Below are 20,001 nucleotides of genomic sequence, written 5' to 3' on the forward strand. Positions count from 1 at the left end.
ACGATGGATTAATGAAAAAGTCTTAATACCTGGCGCCCGTGCTGTGTTCGTCTATATACGTAGATGTTTCTGTGTGTAGTGTGGTTTAGCAGATAAATTTTACACTTGACAAAAATTTCGTTCTCCTTATCAAACAACTTTGGCCCTGTTATCATTTAATCCCTCTCAGTTTCCGGGGAAGGCTGGTCACTTACCGGACGTAGAACATTTCACAGTATTTGCATAATAACACTGATTACCCATGAGTCTTTGCAGAGGCGAAGAGAAGCCACAGTCGAAATATCTTACTGTTTCAAGAAGTTCATGGTTTTTACACTGAATATATTGGACAACAAGAGAAATAATTATCTTGATGAAAACAAAAAATATTTCAATGGATTCCCATTATTTTATCATGTGGATTTTCTTCAAATATTATCTATTTTCGGTGGTTGGTGCTAATTTAACCAATGAAGCAGACGACCTGCAATCTGCTGTAGTGAAGGCTCGTTGTACAGCTCTTTGTCTCGCTAAGGTAATTCGCCATCTTTATTTCATCTCGCCCTCCTCTATAAATTGTTTGTATTGAGTCTTGTTTCACGGATCAACACAGCACACGAATGACACTTAAACATAACACTGCAATAACGATCCCAATTTGTATGCATCAGAGGTAGATAAAATAATACCAGTAATATACTGAAATCGAGTTAATCAGCTCCCTTCCCCTCATTACGAGAAAAGACCTTGTATATTTATTTCAGTATTAATCAATGCCCAGTTATCGATAATTTGTCAATATTGTCGGAATATATTGCTGTCCTCCTCGCTTCTTTCTTCTCTATTGCCATATGAGAGTTGGTTCAATCCTAGGAAGAATGGATAAAGATAAAGTTTATATTTGAGCACGTGACGCTGATCACGTGTAGCAAGTATTATCCAATCATATTAGCTTCTTAGCACCCTAATTCACACTGACCTCGAAACAGACCTCAATGAATCTTACATGTCATTAAATATTTTCTTTCCAGTTTCCATGTCACGTGATTAAATAGGCGCCATCTTTGAAGATTGCTTACGTTTTTATAAATCTTGCGAATTGATGTTTTTCTTCTTAAGACCCACATTGTACTAAAATTCAGCTAAATTAGTACCATATAGAATAATTAAAGATCGTCGATTGATTCTCATTTGAACCAGAAATTGTGTCTACTTGTGTTTAAGGAAGACATTCTTTTAAACTGCCCATTATCGCCATCCTTCAATAGTACGAACAATTTGTTGTTGACCTCTCAACTATCGATCACTGAAGGGGAGGGGATCTTGTTCAAAACGCGGGCACCAGTTTTCATTTATGTTTTATGTAGTGTTTTTGGTACCGAAAGACTTTCAAACTTCGTATACTTATCTATTTTGTGCTAGGGTTAGGGTTGAAGTAGATGCTTACTAAATCTTTTCGAACTCAAATATACCGCAGGTGTTTCGTTTTGCTTGTGTATCGAACACTATTTTACATGGCCGCTGTTCAACAGGTTGCCTTTAAGAACAGGTAATACAATTCCTTAGGATGATGACTTAAATAGACTCATGTTCTTCAGAGAGGGACAGATTAACTTTCAATCAGTTTATACCAGTAGTAAATCAGATCGTTAAACAGGGGAGTGTCTGTAACTGAGGGAAAAACAAACGTGTGTAGGGACTTCATTTGCAAAGCACTTGTGTTTTAGTGTTCTCGACAGTGTTTATGGGCAAAAGATAAACACATACAATGGATTTGTGTACAGCTTCTGTCTACCAAATACCCTTCGCAAAATATTGGGCTCGCCAAGTCTGCTAGAAGACATATGGCCAAGGTGCTGTGTTATAGGAATGAACGCAAAAATACTTAGTTACGAAACGAAGTCTTTACCTGCACAACCATAGCTACACTTTTTAACCATCCAATGCACCTGCAGACAACCACTGTGTACCGTTTACCTGTCTCCATAGTATCATCTTATCGTTTATCATCTGGAGATGACTTAGTTACTCAAGAACTCCATCTCAAATAGCGATGGACAGATTTAATGCAGAGAATCAACACTATTACAAGAAATAATTTGGAGTTGTCTCCCTTACTGTTTTCCTCATCGTACAAAAAATTCTTTAGTGCGCCAATCATTAAAAAAGTTCCTTGTTATTTTGATTCGATTAGTCATTACGGAATTGTTAGACTGATGACCAGGTGTTATGTTGTAGTTTTTCCAGACCTTCTGTTTTGAGTTCCAATCCTGCTGAAGTCCCCATCAGCCTTTCATCCTGGGATTGATAGGGTTAGTACCAGCCAACGACTGAGACAATTCCTCACCAACACGTCTTAACCTCTGGCCTTTAGACATGATGTGTCCTCTCCTTACTTTTACTACCACTACTATGGCCTCTGTTTTTCCCAGCTGTTAGGTTTCATACGATGCCTATACAGATCTATTCAACTTTCTCTTCTCTCCTCATTACCCCACCCATATTGTCCACCTCTCACTAATCGCTTCTCATAATCGTCCTTTCCTGGAATGTATTCTGCCTGGAATTATGTCTTTACCAATGTTTTCTTTTTCCAGTGGTTGTTCAATACTTTCAAACCCCATTAAACTCACTAACCTGGGAACTCCAGTGAAGGTTATGGGTGCAGTGCCTTTCAATAGACAAAGAACATTGTGAAAAAACTGCCCTTGTCCCCACATTCCAATCTGTCATTCTCCAATTGTAATATTGATTTTTCACGTGAGGCCTTCATCTATGTGTGTTTTAGCTTCTATTTCTGTTATCTAGTTTGGTGTCCAGCAGTCAATGGAAGGAGAATTAGCTACATACAACCTTTACCGACCATTTTACTGTCAAGATGACATCTGCCATCAGGTGAGTTCAGTTCTGGTGTGTGTTGTTCTTCCGGGGGAATTCCATAGATTAGCTTCCATAGCAAAAGGCAGAAATGAGTGGCAGGTGTGTGTGTGTGTGTGTGTGTGTGTGTGTGTGTGTGTGTGTGTGAGATAGGTAAACTGACAGACAAGATAGAGATAAGTAGACAGAAAGTCAGATTAATAAAGAGAGGTAGACAGATAAACAGATAAAGACATAATGTTAGATAGATTGATTGGTAAAGAGAGAGAGAGGGAGATTACATGGTGTTGGTAACTGGAACTAATGGTGCAGCAATGAGAAACAAAACCAATGATTGGTTAATTAGATTTTTTAAATGGAATTCTTGTGGAAAACGCATATTTGCTGCCAATAAGATCCGTCATAGTTTCCAAAATGTAATAATGTTTTAACTGTCTTTGACTATTCCTATTTAGCTGTCTTTGAGTGTTCTTATTTAACAGGCTCTCTTACCATGTCATTGGAAGAAGAAAACTGAAGCAACATGTCTGAAAGATTGCGTAAGTTCTGTAAAACTTATTGGAACTAGTTTGGGTTAAACGGAAAACTATTTTAGTTTCTTTTTGGTCTAATTTAATAAGTTCTGGCTATGGCTGTTGTTGGAGAATATAATTCAACTTTTACTCTGTTTGTGAAGGTACATGGCCTGGTGGTTAGAGTGGTGTACTCACAATCTTCAGATCGTGGGTTCAATTCTCAGAATGGTGGTGTGTTGTGTTCTTGAGCAAAACACTTCATTTCATATTGCTCTAAAGTTGAATGGGGACCAGTATGTCAAAGAATAGATCTGACATTCCCCCTGTGTCATAAAAGGGGTTGAAATAGGATTTGCACTCCAGTTTTGTAAAACCCTCACCATCAATGACTACCCAAATAGACGACCCTGAGTGGTGCAGAAGTGGCATCCACCAGGAGTCAAAGGGAATCACTAACATACCCCCATGCTACCTATTTACTCCATTTAACCCTGACAAAGAAGGCATCCTCTACTGTGAAGACAATGTAATCCAGAGAAGACTCAAGTCTGAAGACATGACAACCTCTCTAATGCTGGTGCCACAGTCGACTGTCACCTGTACATTGTGTAAAGGGGTTGCTGTGAGGAAGGTCATAGGAACCATGGAAAAAACTGGCTCTTTAGAATCACAGGCACAACTCATATTTTGCCTGCTGATTAGACTACTGGAGTGATGTAAAGTATCTTGCTTAAGGACACAGTGTGCCACTGGGTACCAAACTGATGACTTTTCAGTCAAGAGCTGAACACCTTAACCACTAAGTTGTGCGCACACACACACACACACACACACACACACACTGTCTGTCTGTTCTTCTCTCCTTCCCTCCCTCTCTGGCCGTCTTATATTTCTATTGTTTGTTTCAGCCTTCACAGCAATGCCGTAAAACATGTGCTTTGATTCAGTATTTGAAGGAATGGATCCACAACAACGACAGAATTCAGGGTGAGAAAATCAACTTTGCTATGCACGTTTTGCTGAGTGACTCCCTGAGTGTGAGATGATAATTAATTATGCCTCATTAAGTAAATCCATAATTACAACTGATTGTTCTTTGTTTTTACTGCTTTTCTTTTAGAAATGGGAACTTTGTCTTCTGCGAACCATTCCACTGGCATTCAATTTATTGGGCCGAACATCATCTGTAAACAAGACATGTGGTGGACTGACCAGTTATTCCTTCATTCTATCTACTACATTTACTGGAATATTACCTATAGCCACAAACAGCCTTCCCCTGGACCTATTGTTGTTCTGGTCTCGGTGAAACAAAACGATGACCAAAAATGGCATGTTGTGGCAAATGTAAGTAAAGAAGAGCTTTACTTTTAAGGTAATGTTCATAGCCCTTTCAGGTTCTCAGGGAGTTTGCGGTGTGGCCCCAAGTGAGCCTTGGCCTAACAAAGCTATGAGGAAAGACACTCTAGTTATAAACATCAATAGACAGTCTTTTGACCTGTCAGAAATACCAGCGAAATGTCCTTCACTGTGTGACCTGCCGTATTAGAACAGAAAGGGTTGGTAAAAGAATCTGAAATTCTGTTGGTTTAATAATTGTAGGGAAAGCATAGACAATAGGGTGGATAAGATCCTGGATATTTGAAATTGTTGGGGGCAGGGGAGTATTTAAAAGAAAGTGGGCTGGGTGGGGATGGAATTGCTGTGAAATCTCTCACAAATTATAGCTTTTAATCATATAAAGAAAAAGACACAGAGGACAATGGAGTTCCTGACAAATGGTGGTCATAGCTGGAATGTCTTTTATCAGGACTGATCCAGAAATAAATGACAATAATCTGAGGATGCCGGGTGAAATGCTTAGCGGTATTTCGTCTGCCGTTACGTTCTGAGTTCAAATTCCGCCGAGGTCAACTTTGCCTTTCATTCTTTCAGGGTCGATTAAATAAATACCAGTTACGCACTGGGGTCGATGTAATCGACTTAATCCCTTTGTCTGTCCTTGTTTATCTCAGCCCCCTGTGGGCAATAAAGAAATAAATGTTTGTCCTCTTTTTCTATCTTTCAACCTACACCAACTGTCTGTTCCCTATTTTTAGCTGTTCTTACACCAACTGATGTCCCCTATTCCTAACCCCTCAATAACTGATTGTGCCCGATATCTACACCTTACAGCCTCTGCCTGTCTTCTAGATTATAACTCCTCTTCTCCACTAACTGTATCTTCTCTTTGACTGCCAATCTTTCACTTTTCCTGTAGACCAGTCGTCCCCTTTTCCCAGTGAAATTGGACAACAATATGAGGTACTCTCTACGCTTGACAGCTGTCAGCCAGCATGGTGTTGTTGGTATGGGCTCAACAACATGGACAACACACATACCAGGTAAGGACAGTTTGGTCACTCTTTAAGGACCAAGTGCTCAACACACAATCAAGACAAGGACAGTTTGGTCACCAAATACTCAATGCATGTGTCAGGTCAGGTACTTTATGCTAGAGGTATTATGCAACCCAGTAGAGATCATTTCATAATTAGCAACTGATATGAACCTCCATTTAGTTTAAAAGGTGAGCAAGGTTTGTGGACACCAAGCAGGATTAAAAATGAAACTTGTGAAAGAGAGTATAAGAACCTCTCACTGAGAAACCAGCCTGAGACCCTGAAAAGAGGGAGGAGACAGATACCATTACTAGGTAATCTTCTTATTAAAATAACACAAACAATGGCAAATACTGAACTGATTAGGGTCCAAGATAAATTCTTAATTTGGCTGATAACTGGGTAAGACAAAGTGGGAGGCTGGCTGCAACTCTTATGGCCTCCTTTAAGTGATGGAATTTGAATGAAAGGATATTGTCATTGGTAAGGATATAGTGGTCAAGTGGACTGGGGTTTGAACTCGCTGTTCAATCTATTGAAGGTATTTTTTTTCTATTGAATGGGCTGAACTTGTAATTCAAAGGATCCATGTTGCCACATGCTGTGCCCAGGAGCTTTACATTAGAGTACAGATGTTTGTCGAATACTCTACTACTTACATGCTAATTTAGTGAGTACAGAGTTCAGTTGAGCCAACGATTTGAATTCTCTTTTATCAAAACCAATCAGCATGTGATGCGTGCACACGCGCGCGCGTGTGTGTGTGTAGGTTAAAAGGTTGCTGCTGTTGAACTGGTATGTGAAGCAAAAACACCTTCTGGTATTTATTCTTTCCCTGAGGGTCACAACTCTCCATCCTCCATTGTCAGTATTGCCACCAGTGACCCAATGGTCGATCCATTGATCTGCTTGTGTTGACCAAAAATTGACAGACACTGAATAAAAGAATTGACCATTATAGTAGTGGTGCAGCAGTTGGATTGAGGTGAGAGAGAAGAGGTGGGTGACTGGCTGTTGTGCATTGCTCAAGAGAGATGGAGATGGTCAGTCTGTTTTGGACTGCACGTCTGGCCTTTCCAGCCATGTAGTGACTATGATTAACCTTTTACAAACAGAAGCTAAAAAACCCCTTAAATCACACTCTTAGAAAAATAGTTACTCATGGGATAGTGTAGTCTTGGAAGTAGAATAGCTGAAACTAAAAAGGTGGGACAGTCATATCTGGAAACTATTTGATAAAATTTGCTGTAGGGCTAAACAGCAACAACTTCATCCTTGTATATTATTTCTCACTTCCTCCCCACTCCTCCTCCTCTTCTTTCTCTTTTTTCCAGACCACCCCTTACCACAACCCATCCACAAGCTGGAGCTGATGGGGCACACCCTGAATGAAGACACTATTACAGCCAAAATAAAATGGCAAACGAAACGAGGTGAATAATGTTTTCCTTTCATATCTTCATTGCGTTGACATCCTTTCCATGGCACATAACTGTCACATAACACTAGCACACTTCTGTCACACTGTAACATGCCATTGTCACACTGATATCCTGTCTTCTCTTCTACTCTCAGACCAAAGCTGTTTCTATAAACTCAAATGGACCTCCTCCACTAAGGAGTTCAACTCAAAGAACCTTGGGGTGAGTATAATTACTGTGATGATGATAGTGGTTGTGATGGTGGTGGTAGTGGTGATGGTGGTAGTGGTGGTGGTGGTGGTTAGTTTCAGATCAGCTCTGTTTGAACAATCACATTCAAAGAACTTCCAGCCATGACCAGCCCATCTTTTTTACACCTTTGGATCCTTCCTTCTCCTTCAACTTTCTCCTTAGAATCTTCATTGTTCCTAACAAGGCTGTTTTATGTGTCAGCCTTGTTCTGATGGTAATTCCTAGCTTCTCAAGCCATGCATCCAACCTTTTATTAACTGCTTGCAGTGCACCAGCCACAATCGGTGCCATTTCTATGTGCCTTATTCTCTGGAGTTTCCTGATTTTTCCTTCTTATTCATCCTTTCCTTCGTATTTATTCTGCAGTTCCAATATCACCAATAATTTGCTTGAGCGAGGTTGTTGCCAATGCTGCTGGACTGGCTCCTGTGCAGGTGGCACGTAAAAAACACCATTTGAGCGTGGCCGTTGCTAGTACCGCCTGACCGGCCCTCGTACTGGTGGCACATAAAAGCACCCATTACACTCTCAGAGTGGTTGGCGTTAGGAAGGGCATCCAGCTGTAGAAACTCTGCCAAATCAGATTGGAGCCTGGTGCAGCCATCCGGTTCACTAGTCCTCAGTCAAACCATCCAACCCATGCTAGCATGGAAAGCAGACGTTAAACGATGATGATGATGAACGATAATATGTGTAAGAGTCTGTTTATGTCTGTGTCTCTCCTAATAATATCTCTGCGTTTTTTTCCTCAGTTGCCCCTCAAACCAGAATATACTATAAAGGATCTTCACTTCTCTGACCGCTACAATTTATCTCTGATGGCCACTAACCAGCAGTTTAACCAGTTCAGTAGTCCAGTAAATTTATCCTTCACCACACCCTCTTGCTTCACACTCACCAATTTTAGCTACACTCATTGTGGTAAGTACCCCCCTCTCTCTCTCTCTCTCTCTATTTAGCAATATAATTATTAGTAAGTATACATGTAATAAATATAAAATCTATATCGTGAATACTTCTTTTATTTCATTAATAAACAAAAACAATTGCAATTACACACACACACACACACACACACACACACACACACACACACACACACATACGGATGGCTGTAATACTGAGTATGAAGAATTTAAAAGGAAGGAGGGATGGGGAGAGGAATTGAGAGTGGGAGGGAGGGATGTATGGATGGTTGTAATACTGAGTAGTATGACTTTAAACGAGATCTGGTAGTGGGGCTCTGGTTGAGGAGTTCCAGGGTTTTGCTTCCCTTTTCCACTCCCACCCCACTCGACTTCACCATACCAGCTGTTATTATTCTCACTGCCCCACCCCGCCTCACACTTAACGTCTAGTTTCAACTACTCGTTGCAGACGCCAGGGTAAACAACCCATGCAGTAACAGCAGTGGACTCATTAACAGAGTGGTGTCCCTTGCAGTAACTCTTAAATAATCGGATCTGTTTTTTTTCTATGTCGATCTTATTAAAAGAAATTGCTGCTATTACCTCAGCCGCCAGTTGTCTAGAAATTCCACCTACGAAATTCTGTGTAATAATGCCCAAAGTACATACACACACACCCACCTATACACACACACACGAAGTATATCTATATATAATCTCTTTCTAACCAGCTCCAGAATCCGTCCGTAACCTCCATTCCTGGAAAGCAGAAGTCAACAGAAATGGAAGCAACAGTTCAATTATCCATATTAAGTGGAAAGCGCCTGCCCACCTCTCAAACAGAAACCCAATCACCGGATACTTGGTCTCTTGGATGAAACTGGTGCCCCTTCTACAGGCACCTTACATAAAACCAGACAGGGCTAGAATTCAACTTCCACCAGTATGTTTTCTATTATTTTACTCTTGTAGATATGTTTTATTTCAAAATATAAAATACGTTGGTTGTGGGGTTAAGTTGTTGGCTTTCAGGCCTATAGCCAATAAGTTCAAATCTTAGTTTAACCTTTGTGTTGGGTCTCTGCTGAATAATTCTCTATGTATCGGTTTGCCTGGCAGACAAATCCCTCGTTCAGTTCACAAATGATTGGTTAATGGTTGGAAGTTCAATCAGTTATCAAGACACCAATGTATTCACCCCCTTTAGGTCAGAAGGTCACCTCCATATAGGTAAACTATACTGTCAGAAGGAAATTGAGAAATTTGTAGGCCCCCAGCAATTACAAGTACCATGAGGGGTTCATTCATAATTTCAAGCAGGGGTAGGAGCTCTCTGAACTCTGCCCAGCCTTATCTTATTCTCACAGCTATGCTCTCAGAGTATCCACATCTGCTACTAACTTGGTCACCTAGATAATTATTTTCAAACTGGTAGAATGTGAAAGGATGAAAATTTGGTTATTATTTCTAGTGGTCCTTGTAACTACATAGAGGTTCCTTTGTTGTGTTCACTGATAATGAAGGTTATGATGATCGTGAGCAGGAGGAGAAGGAAGAAAAATATAAGCCGTAGAAAAGCCATTTCAAGGTTAGTAGCTGCTAAGGTTCAAACCTTACCTCACTTTCATGTGCATGTTTATAGCTGTGGGGGAGTCCCCGAAAGATTTAGCTGAACTTTGGGCTCACTCTGCTATCAATCTATGCCCACTGCTTATCTCATTCCCTGATGTTCTCTCCTACATCTGACAGGGTCCGACTTAAACTTTAATCTCCATCTAACTTTATATTAACATGTTTTCATCTTCCTTATCTTCTCTGTCAGGGGGCCCTTACCTGTGTCCTAAAAGGTCTACAACATGGCTACCAGTACAAAGTAACTGTACAGACAGTCTCCAAAGGGGGCCTCAGTCAACCAAATGTCATTCTGCTGCAACCTGACAGTAAGTCATTGTTTTGTTTTCGTTTGTGTTGTTGTTAATGTTTGGACATGTTGCACGGGTGATGAGATGTGAAAATATGTCTGCCAATAGGGGTCTTGGTGGCTGGGTCAACATTTATTTGGAATATTTGCTAATTAATTCAATGTTTTTTTTATTTATTTAATTACAGATGTTATGGCATTGGATCCTGTGGAGAGGAGGTTTGTGGCAACGCTCTGTGAGTTATTTCTGTCATAGTTCTTTGTTTATGATGACATTTATCACTGCTTGCCATCATCATCATCATCATCATTCTCATCATTGTTTGTTGCTGTCTTCATCATGTATCCCATCATCATCATTATCATCACCACCATCATCATTGTCATTGCCATATGAAAGTTTTGTAGTTTTCCCTCTTATATTTGTTGACATCTTTTTTTAATTGTAGCCAAAGAATTATTTTCAGTTTCTACATTCTGGTTACCTCTATTTCAAGATGTTTGTCTTTCAAACATTTCTCCATTTCTTTCAGATGATTATTATTATTATTATTATTATTATTATCATCATCATCATCATTATTATTGTTAAGGTGGTAAGCTGGAAGTTAGTGCATGGAACAAAATGCTTTGCAGCATTTCTTCAGTTCCTTACATTCTGAGTTCAAATTCCACTGAGGTCAATTTTGCTTTTCATCCTTTTAGGGTGGGTGATGTAATCGCCTTCCCCTTCCCTGCAAAATCTGCTGGCCCAGAGCCAAAATTTGAAACCATTGGGTGAACTGGCAGAATTGTCAGCACACCAGAAAAATTGCTTTGCAGCATTTTGTTCATCTTTATGTTCTAGGTTCAAATGATGCTGAGGTCGATTTTGTTTTTCATCCTTTCAGGGTCGAAAGTACCAGTTGAGAAGTGGGGTCATAAACGTCTTACTCCCTCCCCTCAATTTGTTGGCCTTGTACCAAAATTTGAAACTATTATTATTATTATTATTATTATTATTATTATTATACAGATCCCTTTGATGTAAAAGTGTCCACCCTACTTACCATGGTCATCCCTATCTCACTGATGTTGCTGGCTTTAGTGGTCACTCTAATGTTTCTCTTGATTAACCATCACAAGAATGTCCATTCTATTTGTGGTAAAAGTCACCATACAAAGGTAAGTTGGATCACCACCATTGATTCATTAGTCTTACCATTTCATTCATATATAAAAGACAGGCTAACCGCATTTTAGTCTCTCATTACTGCTTGGTCAATTCAGACTAAGCGGGGTAACTATTAAATCTTGTCCCAAGCCTACAAGCCCTTTGGGTGCAAGCTATGTATTGCATAATATATGCAGTGCACAATGCAGCCAAGTTTCAGGTGAATTACAGGTAAGTCTCACTTCAGTTTGCCACCATTGCATTGCAATGTTTTTAATTGTAGGACATTGAGAAACCCCGCTGTGCGAAAAGGGTCCCAGCACAACCATCCCTACAGTGCAAAGACTCTTATGTACTGGACCCGAATCAAGTACACTTGATGGATGTGATTGGTGAAGGAGCCTTTGGGAAGGTGATGCGGGCTAAATACATCAGTTCTACTTTGCCAGGTATCAAGACTACTGTTGCTGTCAAAATGTTGAAAGGTAAGAAAATAAAATCAACAAAAAAAACAACTTCTTTATGATTTTGTTATTGAGGTTTGGTCAGTTCTCAGGATATAAACATTGCTTCTGTCTGACCTCAGGTAGTTTTACTTAGTGATGATTAAGGTATGGTGGTGTGGAGAAGATATGTTACTCTTTCACCTCAGGCCTGATCTAAGACACATATGGTATGTAGGTGGTCAGTCTTTTGGCTATGTTAAATCAAAAGATCTATTGCTCCTGAACTGGCTGTATTTATATTTACTCTCTTGGTCCATTTTTTTTTCTCTCCCAAGAAGAATGGTGTCTTGCCATGGTGCCATTAATTGAATGTAGAGCTTTGTCTGCTTTGAGCTGATCTTTTTCATTTTGTGATGATCAGGTGTCCAATACAGGATGCCTTTACTGTGGAACCCTTCACCTGTTGAGAGGGTTCGTTTATTCATTCGATTCCACTGAATAGTTAACCTTTCAATAAATTAGATTCTATAACATCTTTAATCAGATCTCAACCTAACAAATGAAATGAGAGAGAAAAAATGTTTAAGGTTCAAAACCAATAAAATTTAGGTGGAAACTCTTCCTCTATAAATGAGCGAGGATAATTGTTTGAAATGAAGGGAATACTGTTTGGTTGCCATTGGTTACACTGAATCTATTTGCTGTTGGTTAATTCTTCAGACAATGCCAGTTACAATGACAAAAAGATGCTGTCCTTTGAGATTAGTGCCATGAGGGATCTTGGTTCCAACAGACACATTGTCAGTCTCATTGGTCACTACTGTGTTAGGAACCAACCGGTTCTGGTGTTGGAATATTGTCCACTGGGGGATTTACAGAATTACCTGAGGAAGTTCAGGGACAAGGTAAGTGGGCTCACCTTCATCATTGTTTCATTGGGGGCCACTTTCAGATATTAATGAGACCTCATCCCTGAGAATTTCCATTAGACACTTCCTTGTTCTTGCGCTGTGTGAATTTCATGTGTTGGTGCACCTGTTTATTGTTACATGCATTTACCTGTTGTTAGGTGCACCTCTGTTATATGCTGTTGTCACCAACATTTGTTTGCTGTTATGTGCATCTGCTGGTTATGCATATGTGTGGGTTTGGTGTGGGTGTGTTGTGAAATTTTGTCTTTTTCTTCGTTGTTGTTGTTGTTTTGCCAGACGTTAACCTTGAATAAGCAGACCTGTGATCAAAAGCTTCAGTAGCTCAGGTGTAGTAGTAGAAGAGGCGTGACAGCAATTGTGTGTGCTTTCTCTTTTTAAGATGGTGGAGTGTAATTAGAGGTATGATTTGAGTGCTATTTCTATCAGGTGGGCAACCATAAAGAGGTCCCCTCACTGGTCCCACAATGGGATTATGTTTATGTGTGAAGGCATATGTGTGTGTGTGTGTGTGTGTGTGAATCTGCATGAATTCCTCTCCTTGTTTTCCACTACTGTCTTCCCCCTCCCTCCATTACAATCAGCCACTCTCTTTCTCTAACTTACCTCACTACTACTGCTGCTACGCCCTCCCTTTCCTGTCTAACCTCTCTCTCCTTAGGACCCCCACACTGCTAGAACCACCCAATATGGTTACCAGAATGATCCTGGGCCTGGCAGCAGCAACCATTTGAAAGGTATATATAATGTTTATTTATTCATTTAATTATATTTATTATGCATTGATGACACTTATTGAAACCCTGCACCATAGATTCAGGGCTTCGTTAGAGTAAAATGACTTGATTGCTAATTATCATCAAGTTCCAGTTTGTTTACTATTAACACTATGGCTTCACTGTATACTGGGTCTTTGTATCCATTTGTACCATTTCCTTGCAGTAACATCCACCACCACCATCACCATTCACCACCACCTATCCTTGGGTACCTTCAGTAGGGTCCACACTGTTGTCACCCACTACTTGGCCCTTTCTTGGTTGTATTCATTGAAACATTTGGACCATGTCTACTGTCAGAGAATTAGTTCCTCTCTTCAGGCCGTCCCTCTCAGAGATCCTTTAAATGGTTAAAAGTGCTGTTCTACCTGCCACCAATTCCACAAAGATCATATATGTTACCTGTGTCCTACCTGAACTATTAGAAAACAATAATCTGTCTAGAGCCTGCAGTTGCTACCCTGGGAAGCCCAGTCACAAATATTCCCTAAATTTAATTCTTATGAAACTCTTTCAGATTGTTGTTTATGAAGTGGATTCCTTCAAAACCAACTTGACTGATTCCTTTCTTTCTTTTTCAAGAATTTCCAGAAATGACATTCACTACAATGTTGTCATACATTCGACAGATTGCCATTGGGATGGTGAGTTGTGCTGGAGGCTTTATTAATCGATCACTCCTGATTATTGATCTCTATTTTTGATATTGAAAATAATATTTTGTTTGCTAAATGACTTTTGATGTGTTTTAAAGAATAAAAACCAACCTAATATATCCTTGTTTGTATTAGGGTACCATTAAGGATTATCAGGTCAACGTATCATTCTTCGTTTGCATTCAGGAGTATCTCTCAGCTCAAAAGATCATTCACAGGGACCTAGCCGCCCGCAATGTACTGGTATCTTCCCATGATTTGGTCAAACTATGTGACTTTGGGCTGGCCAGGGATGTTTACGAGAATGACTTCTATCACCTGAAAAGCAGACAGAAACTTCCTTATAAGTGGATGGCCATTGAAACATTGAAAGACCAAATATTTACTGTGAAGAGTGATGTGTGAGTAGATTTGCTTGGAACCTTCTTTCTTTGACTTTCGGGACGTTTAGTGTGAGAGTGGGTTGGTACATTCTTCAAATTGTGATGTTTACTTGAAGTAGTAGGACTCTGCCAAACCCTTCCTAGTCACATTTTATGTTGGATAAATTTTATTAGAGTTAATATGCAGCTATATATGTATATATATGAATGATATATGTATATACATATGTATATATCAATGTATATGTATGTATGTATATATATATACATATGTAGATGAATGTATATGTATGTATATATATATATATATACATATGTATATGAATGTATATGTATGTATATATATATACATATGTATATGTATGTATATATATACATATGTATATATATACATATGTATGTATATATATACATATGTATGTATATATATACATATGTATGTATATATATACATATGTATGTATATATATACATATGTATATATATATATATACATATGTATATATATATATGTATGTATGTGTATGTATATATATGTATGTATATGTATATATATGTGTGTGACGCAAAATGTCCAACCATTAAGCTAAGAAACTTTTCTCTTATTTTCTTTTTTAATCTTTCATCATTCTTTTCATTTATTTAACTTGTATTACTAACGTGCTTCTGTAATTATCAAGTAACTGACAAACGCCATCAAAATCATAACCATTAATTGTTGTGTGCCATACAACATGAATTTTGACATACAATATATATATATATATATACCTCTTGTTTCATTGTTTGCTTTTTAGGTGGTCCTTTGGTGTGGTAATGTGGGAAGTGACTTCGTTTGGCAGTTGCCCCTATCCTGCTTTAAATGGCCTTGAACTCTATCAGTCTCTTGAGCAAGGATATCGCCTGTCCTGTCCTCCAAACTGTTCACCAAAACTGTATGTAGTTTAAAAAAGATTTTTTTTTGTTTGTTTCTGCTAGATGTTTCACAGGGTGAAAGGTGACTGTGATAATGTTTCTGTATAGTATAATAATGTTGGTGTGTGGAATGATAATGTTTCTGCATTGGATAGTAATGCATGTATGTGTAATGATGGTGTTGTTGAGTATGTGTGTGTGTGTGTGTGTTTGAAGTGAAGATGTTTTTGTGAGTGAAGTGATAATGCATTTAACTAATACAATAATGTTTGTGATTGAAATGATAATGTCTATGAGAGATGAATTAAGGTTTTGTGGATGATGTCATTGTGCAAAATAAAAATATATCTATATGTGATATTATTGTGTGTGAAGTGATAAATTATTGATATGCTAATAGTATTTTGATACAATACTGTATTATGGAATATATCTACCGATTTTAGCCAATACTGTCTGGATAGATGGGTGTAAATGACTTTATATAATATCTTCAAGGGCTGTGAAAAAAAGGGTCAGCTGGACTAGTTTCAAACCTGTGTTGGGATTTCATTAGTGACTGACCATTCTTATTCTCTTTTAGTACCCTCTTTAACTATAGCCATTGACACAGCTAATGAAGCCACAAATGGAAATAAGAGAAACCTATTATGAATTATACTGTGACCAATGATTTAAAATGCAAACTATATTTATATATTTTAAATGTGTCATGTTGCTGTAATATTTCTCATGTGACATACCTGTGATACAGGTGATGCATTGTATTTTGTGATCTGTGGAACAAAACCATCACTGACCCACATTTGGACATGTTTCTCAGCAACATATACACTCACACTTACACACACACATGCGTGCGCACATGTGTGTGTGTGTTCTAAGATTCTCAGATTGTTACTGAGTTTCATGTTTTTGACTGGACATTTAGAAATACAAAACTCCCATGATAGTAGCCAATCAGCATTTAATAAACTCTACACATTTGTGGCACAGTGAAGATTTGTGAGACATTCCTAAAATATTCCATCTGAGATTCTTCAGGTGAAGAGATGCACACTTGGATGTATGCATCAACAGTTCGACCGACACACCAGCTCAACCACATATTCACAAACACGGGGAACTCTCCTAACTCGCAATGTCTTGTTGCTTTGTTAGCAACTGATTTGATCTCTCTTCAGGAGAACTTAAATAAGACTCAAAGAAAAATCATCAATACGTGTGTGTGTGTGTGTGTGTGATTGAGTGTTGCTATGTTCTTCATGGAATCTCCAACATTCCAACAGAACTGTAAGGAAATGCCTCAATTCCAGAATATTCTTAATAACTTTCTTATCTTCAAAATAAAGTTGAAACATAAAATATGAGCAATTTCAAGAGTCTAGTTTTTTTTTCTAGTTATTCCATAATGAAGAATTGTTGGCACAGAGAATCAACCATGCGTCCTGGGTTTTCAGAATTACGCTGGAGTGTTGAAAAACTTATGGAAGAAGAGAATTGTTACCTTCAATTAGAGAGCAGAAGAGAATGTAGTGCTGTAGATGGCACTGTTGCAGCCAGCCCATTATTGGAATCAAAGTAAGACAACTTGTTATTATATATGCATGTTTGTGGCTGTCATATGACATATCTGTAATGTGTCATAAGTAGATCTGACTGACATTAAGATATATCACAGTTAATCTTCATCAAGTGTCAGCCATCATATGTATGATTCCAGTTCACCCATTCAAGGATCTTTCTCCCTGCTTCCCCTGTTAGAGGACCATCTGTTCTGCTCTGTTCCAGGTGAGAAACAAAGGATGGGCTGTCATTTTATTGGTTTATTATGAAATGATCTAAAATGTTGTTGTTTAAGGACCAAAATGTCATGAGAGGTGGATGTTCTGACTCACGGGGCCCTGAATTCAAACCCTGCTGAGGTCAACTTAGCCTTTCATTCTTTCAAAGCTGATAAATAAAGCCCCACCATTTCAGGGTGGTGGATTGGTAGGAGAGTGGATGGGTCAGGGGTGTCTTTTGGGGACTGTATTCATTCACCAGCACTGGGGCTATGCACTGGCGGCCCTTGGTCTTTACCTTGGATAACATCATTGGCATGAAGAGGAGGGAGACATGCATGTAGAGATAGCTGGTGGTCTTCAATGAAAGAATCTTGCCAGAACCTCCATGTTGGAAGGGACACATACCAGAGCCTAGATGTTGTAGGGGATATTTGAAGGGAAGCATTCTTCATCTCACAGTACCCATGTAGCTTCACAATAAATCTTTTCATTTTGGGATAGATTTTTTTCCCTCCCATTTAATCAAATCATTAAATTTTGTAATGTTTTCACTTTCAGCAAATCCTCTAATTGTATCGAGATGAAGGCCACCACACAGGAGGATTACTTGTCACCTGACATGAGTCTACAGAAGCCTGAACCCAGGCGGTATCAAGTTGTTGAGAGACAAAGGGTTGTCACTACACATGTCTATAAGTCACCAGATGATGTTACCTTGAAACACTGTATATTTCTTCCCAAATCTGTCTCTGTCAAACTCTCAACTCTGACCAGTTTGAAATATTTTCAAGAGAAAGTTTACGATTCTGGTTTTGGATAAAGAAGACTGTTGGAACAAATTTAGCAATCTTTGGCAAAATATATACCCTTTTGCCAAGTTAGTGAAATATTTAAAATGTTTACAGTTGGATAGATAGACAAATATAACAAAATAATTTGACAAAAAAAAATGTGAATTTTTAATTATTTTCTGAGATTTTACAAAAGCAACAAAAATATATTAAAATTTTCTTTTTCTTTTAGTTTTCAAGTTCAAATATTTTATTTGAGAAGAAAATGGAGGAGGGTTTTAGAGAAAGATTTGTCAGGTTTCATCTTTTTTTAGTTTTTAAAACAAACTTTCGAAAAATTTCTAAAGAAGAAAGTAAAGAAAACTTTGTATTTCTTTATTTTAGCAATTAATGTCTAAGTTTATGTTTCTTCAAGCAAATAATCCTTTAATGAGTTGCTTGATTAATTATAGATTTCGATGAACTTTGACATTGATGTTATATATTTTAGCATAAATTTAGAGTTTGTTGGGGAGAGAAATGAAATCGTATTATCATTTTCTGAGAAAGTTTCATGTAAATATTTTCAATTTCTTTATTTGTAAGATCTCCGAGAGAAGTCCACAACTCTCCTGTACGACCTCTTACTTTTACATCTCTTTTATTACACGTGTAAATAATTCTCTTCATTTTTACTGATGGAATTTTTAGTCCTTTGTAAATTGTAAAAATATAGAAACCTTTTCTTTTTATTATTCCATCCATGCTTTATAATTATCATTTTAGCCATATCTTTTTATAATTTCTTCCAAATATTTTTAATATTTATACTTTTGATATTTCTTTTATGTAGTTTTTATAATTTCTCTCATTATTTTTACATCATTTCTCCTGTATATTTTAATATTTTTGCCATGTCATTTTATATCTTTCATGGTTTTAATACTTCTTTCTTGTCTGTTTTTTTCCCCCTATTTTTTCTTTATCTTTCATTATATCTTTTCTAATTTACAAATTTCGACACATCTACCTCCCCACCCACTTTATTTAATTGAAATATTCTTAATTTCATTTTCTTTACCTTGTCCAATGTGGACATTAAAACAACCACACCTACTTGATGTAGATCAGACAAAGACATGACATTTGTTGAGTCATCGATGAAAACAAATTTCAATTCATTTTTTATTTTTGGTTTGATTGGATCCTGAAAAACTACCAAAAAGAATAAATAAGATGAAATAAAATATGCTACAATTTGTATTTCGGTTGACGAAAGTCAAAACCATCACATTTTAAAGAAGAGCTCTAAACAAGGTGGGGTAACAAGTTACTTTTAAAGATATTTTGCCATTGAAATAAGTTTATGACTCAAACTCTATTGACCAATCTTTATATTGTTTGTATTCCCACCAAATTTACACGTAAGGTTTGAGTCTTGTTGTTGATTTAATTATTTTTAGATTGGTTTAACAAACTTCTATATCCAACAAAGATCAGTGTTTGTGCCGGGCTTTTTGATGTACAACAAATGTTTTGTTACAAATTAACTTTTCAATGTCTGCTTCATCAGGTTTCATTTTATTATTATTATTATTATAGATGAGTGATTATCATATTTCCAGAAACTTGGTTTCTGAAATATCTTTCACCTTTAAACTGTAGCAAAAATAGATTTGGTGTGGATACTTCTGAAATGCTGGCTGGACAAGGTTTTACTAACGCTTTCTCTACAACACTGACAATTTTTATTTCTTCAAATAAAATATTTGAACCACATTTGATTAGAATAAAACCAGTGAAACAGCTTGAGTTATTTAGTTTTTCTTTCATCTCTATTTTGTAATGTTTCTTTTTCGTTAAGTGGAACACAACATATTTCATTCATCATCATCATCATCATCATCATCCAGTGTTTTAAGTCCAATC

At 37.7% G+C, this 20,001-nt stretch overlaps 1 protein-coding gene across 2 annotated transcripts; it reads left to right on the forward strand.

Annotated features, from left to right (window-relative positions):
* The first annotated feature begins 215 nt into the window (after window positions 1-215).
* LOC106872612 (uncharacterized) lies at window positions 216-19,879 on the forward strand. Of its 2 annotated transcripts, none has more exons than XM_014919651.3 (21): window positions 216-514; window positions 2,788-2,874; window positions 3,339-3,395; window positions 4,280-4,358; window positions 4,492-4,718; window positions 5,632-5,755; window positions 7,087-7,185; window positions 7,328-7,395; window positions 8,178-8,346; window positions 9,065-9,276; window positions 10,156-10,273; window positions 10,443-10,490; window positions 11,270-11,418; window positions 11,691-11,892; window positions 12,574-12,758; window positions 13,444-13,519; window positions 14,144-14,205; window positions 14,404-14,618; window positions 15,398-15,535; window positions 16,917-17,096; window positions 17,861-19,879. In XM_014919651.3, exons 1-21 carry the CDS (start codon window positions 353-355, stop codon window positions 18,120-18,122), a joined length of 2,919 nt encoding a protein of 972 aa, XP_014775137.1. In that variant the 5' UTR covers window positions 216-352; the 3' UTR covers window positions 18,123-19,879. The 2 variants fall into 2 exon arrangements, with proteins under 2 accessions (XP_014775137.1, XP_089218247.1); XM_089362121.1 differs by having other exon boundaries at window positions 14,353-14,618; window positions 17,861-18,267.
* The last annotated feature ends 122 nt before the right edge of the window (window positions 19,880-20,001 follow it).

The sequence above is a fragment of the Octopus bimaculoides genome, chromosome 14, assembly GCF_046866305.1.
Source record: "Octopus bimaculoides isolate indiv1 chromosome 14, ASM4686630v1, whole genome shotgun sequence".
In the NCBI taxonomy this organism is placed as follows: domain Eukaryota; kingdom Metazoa; phylum Mollusca; class Cephalopoda; order Octopoda; family Octopodidae; genus Octopus; species Octopus bimaculoides.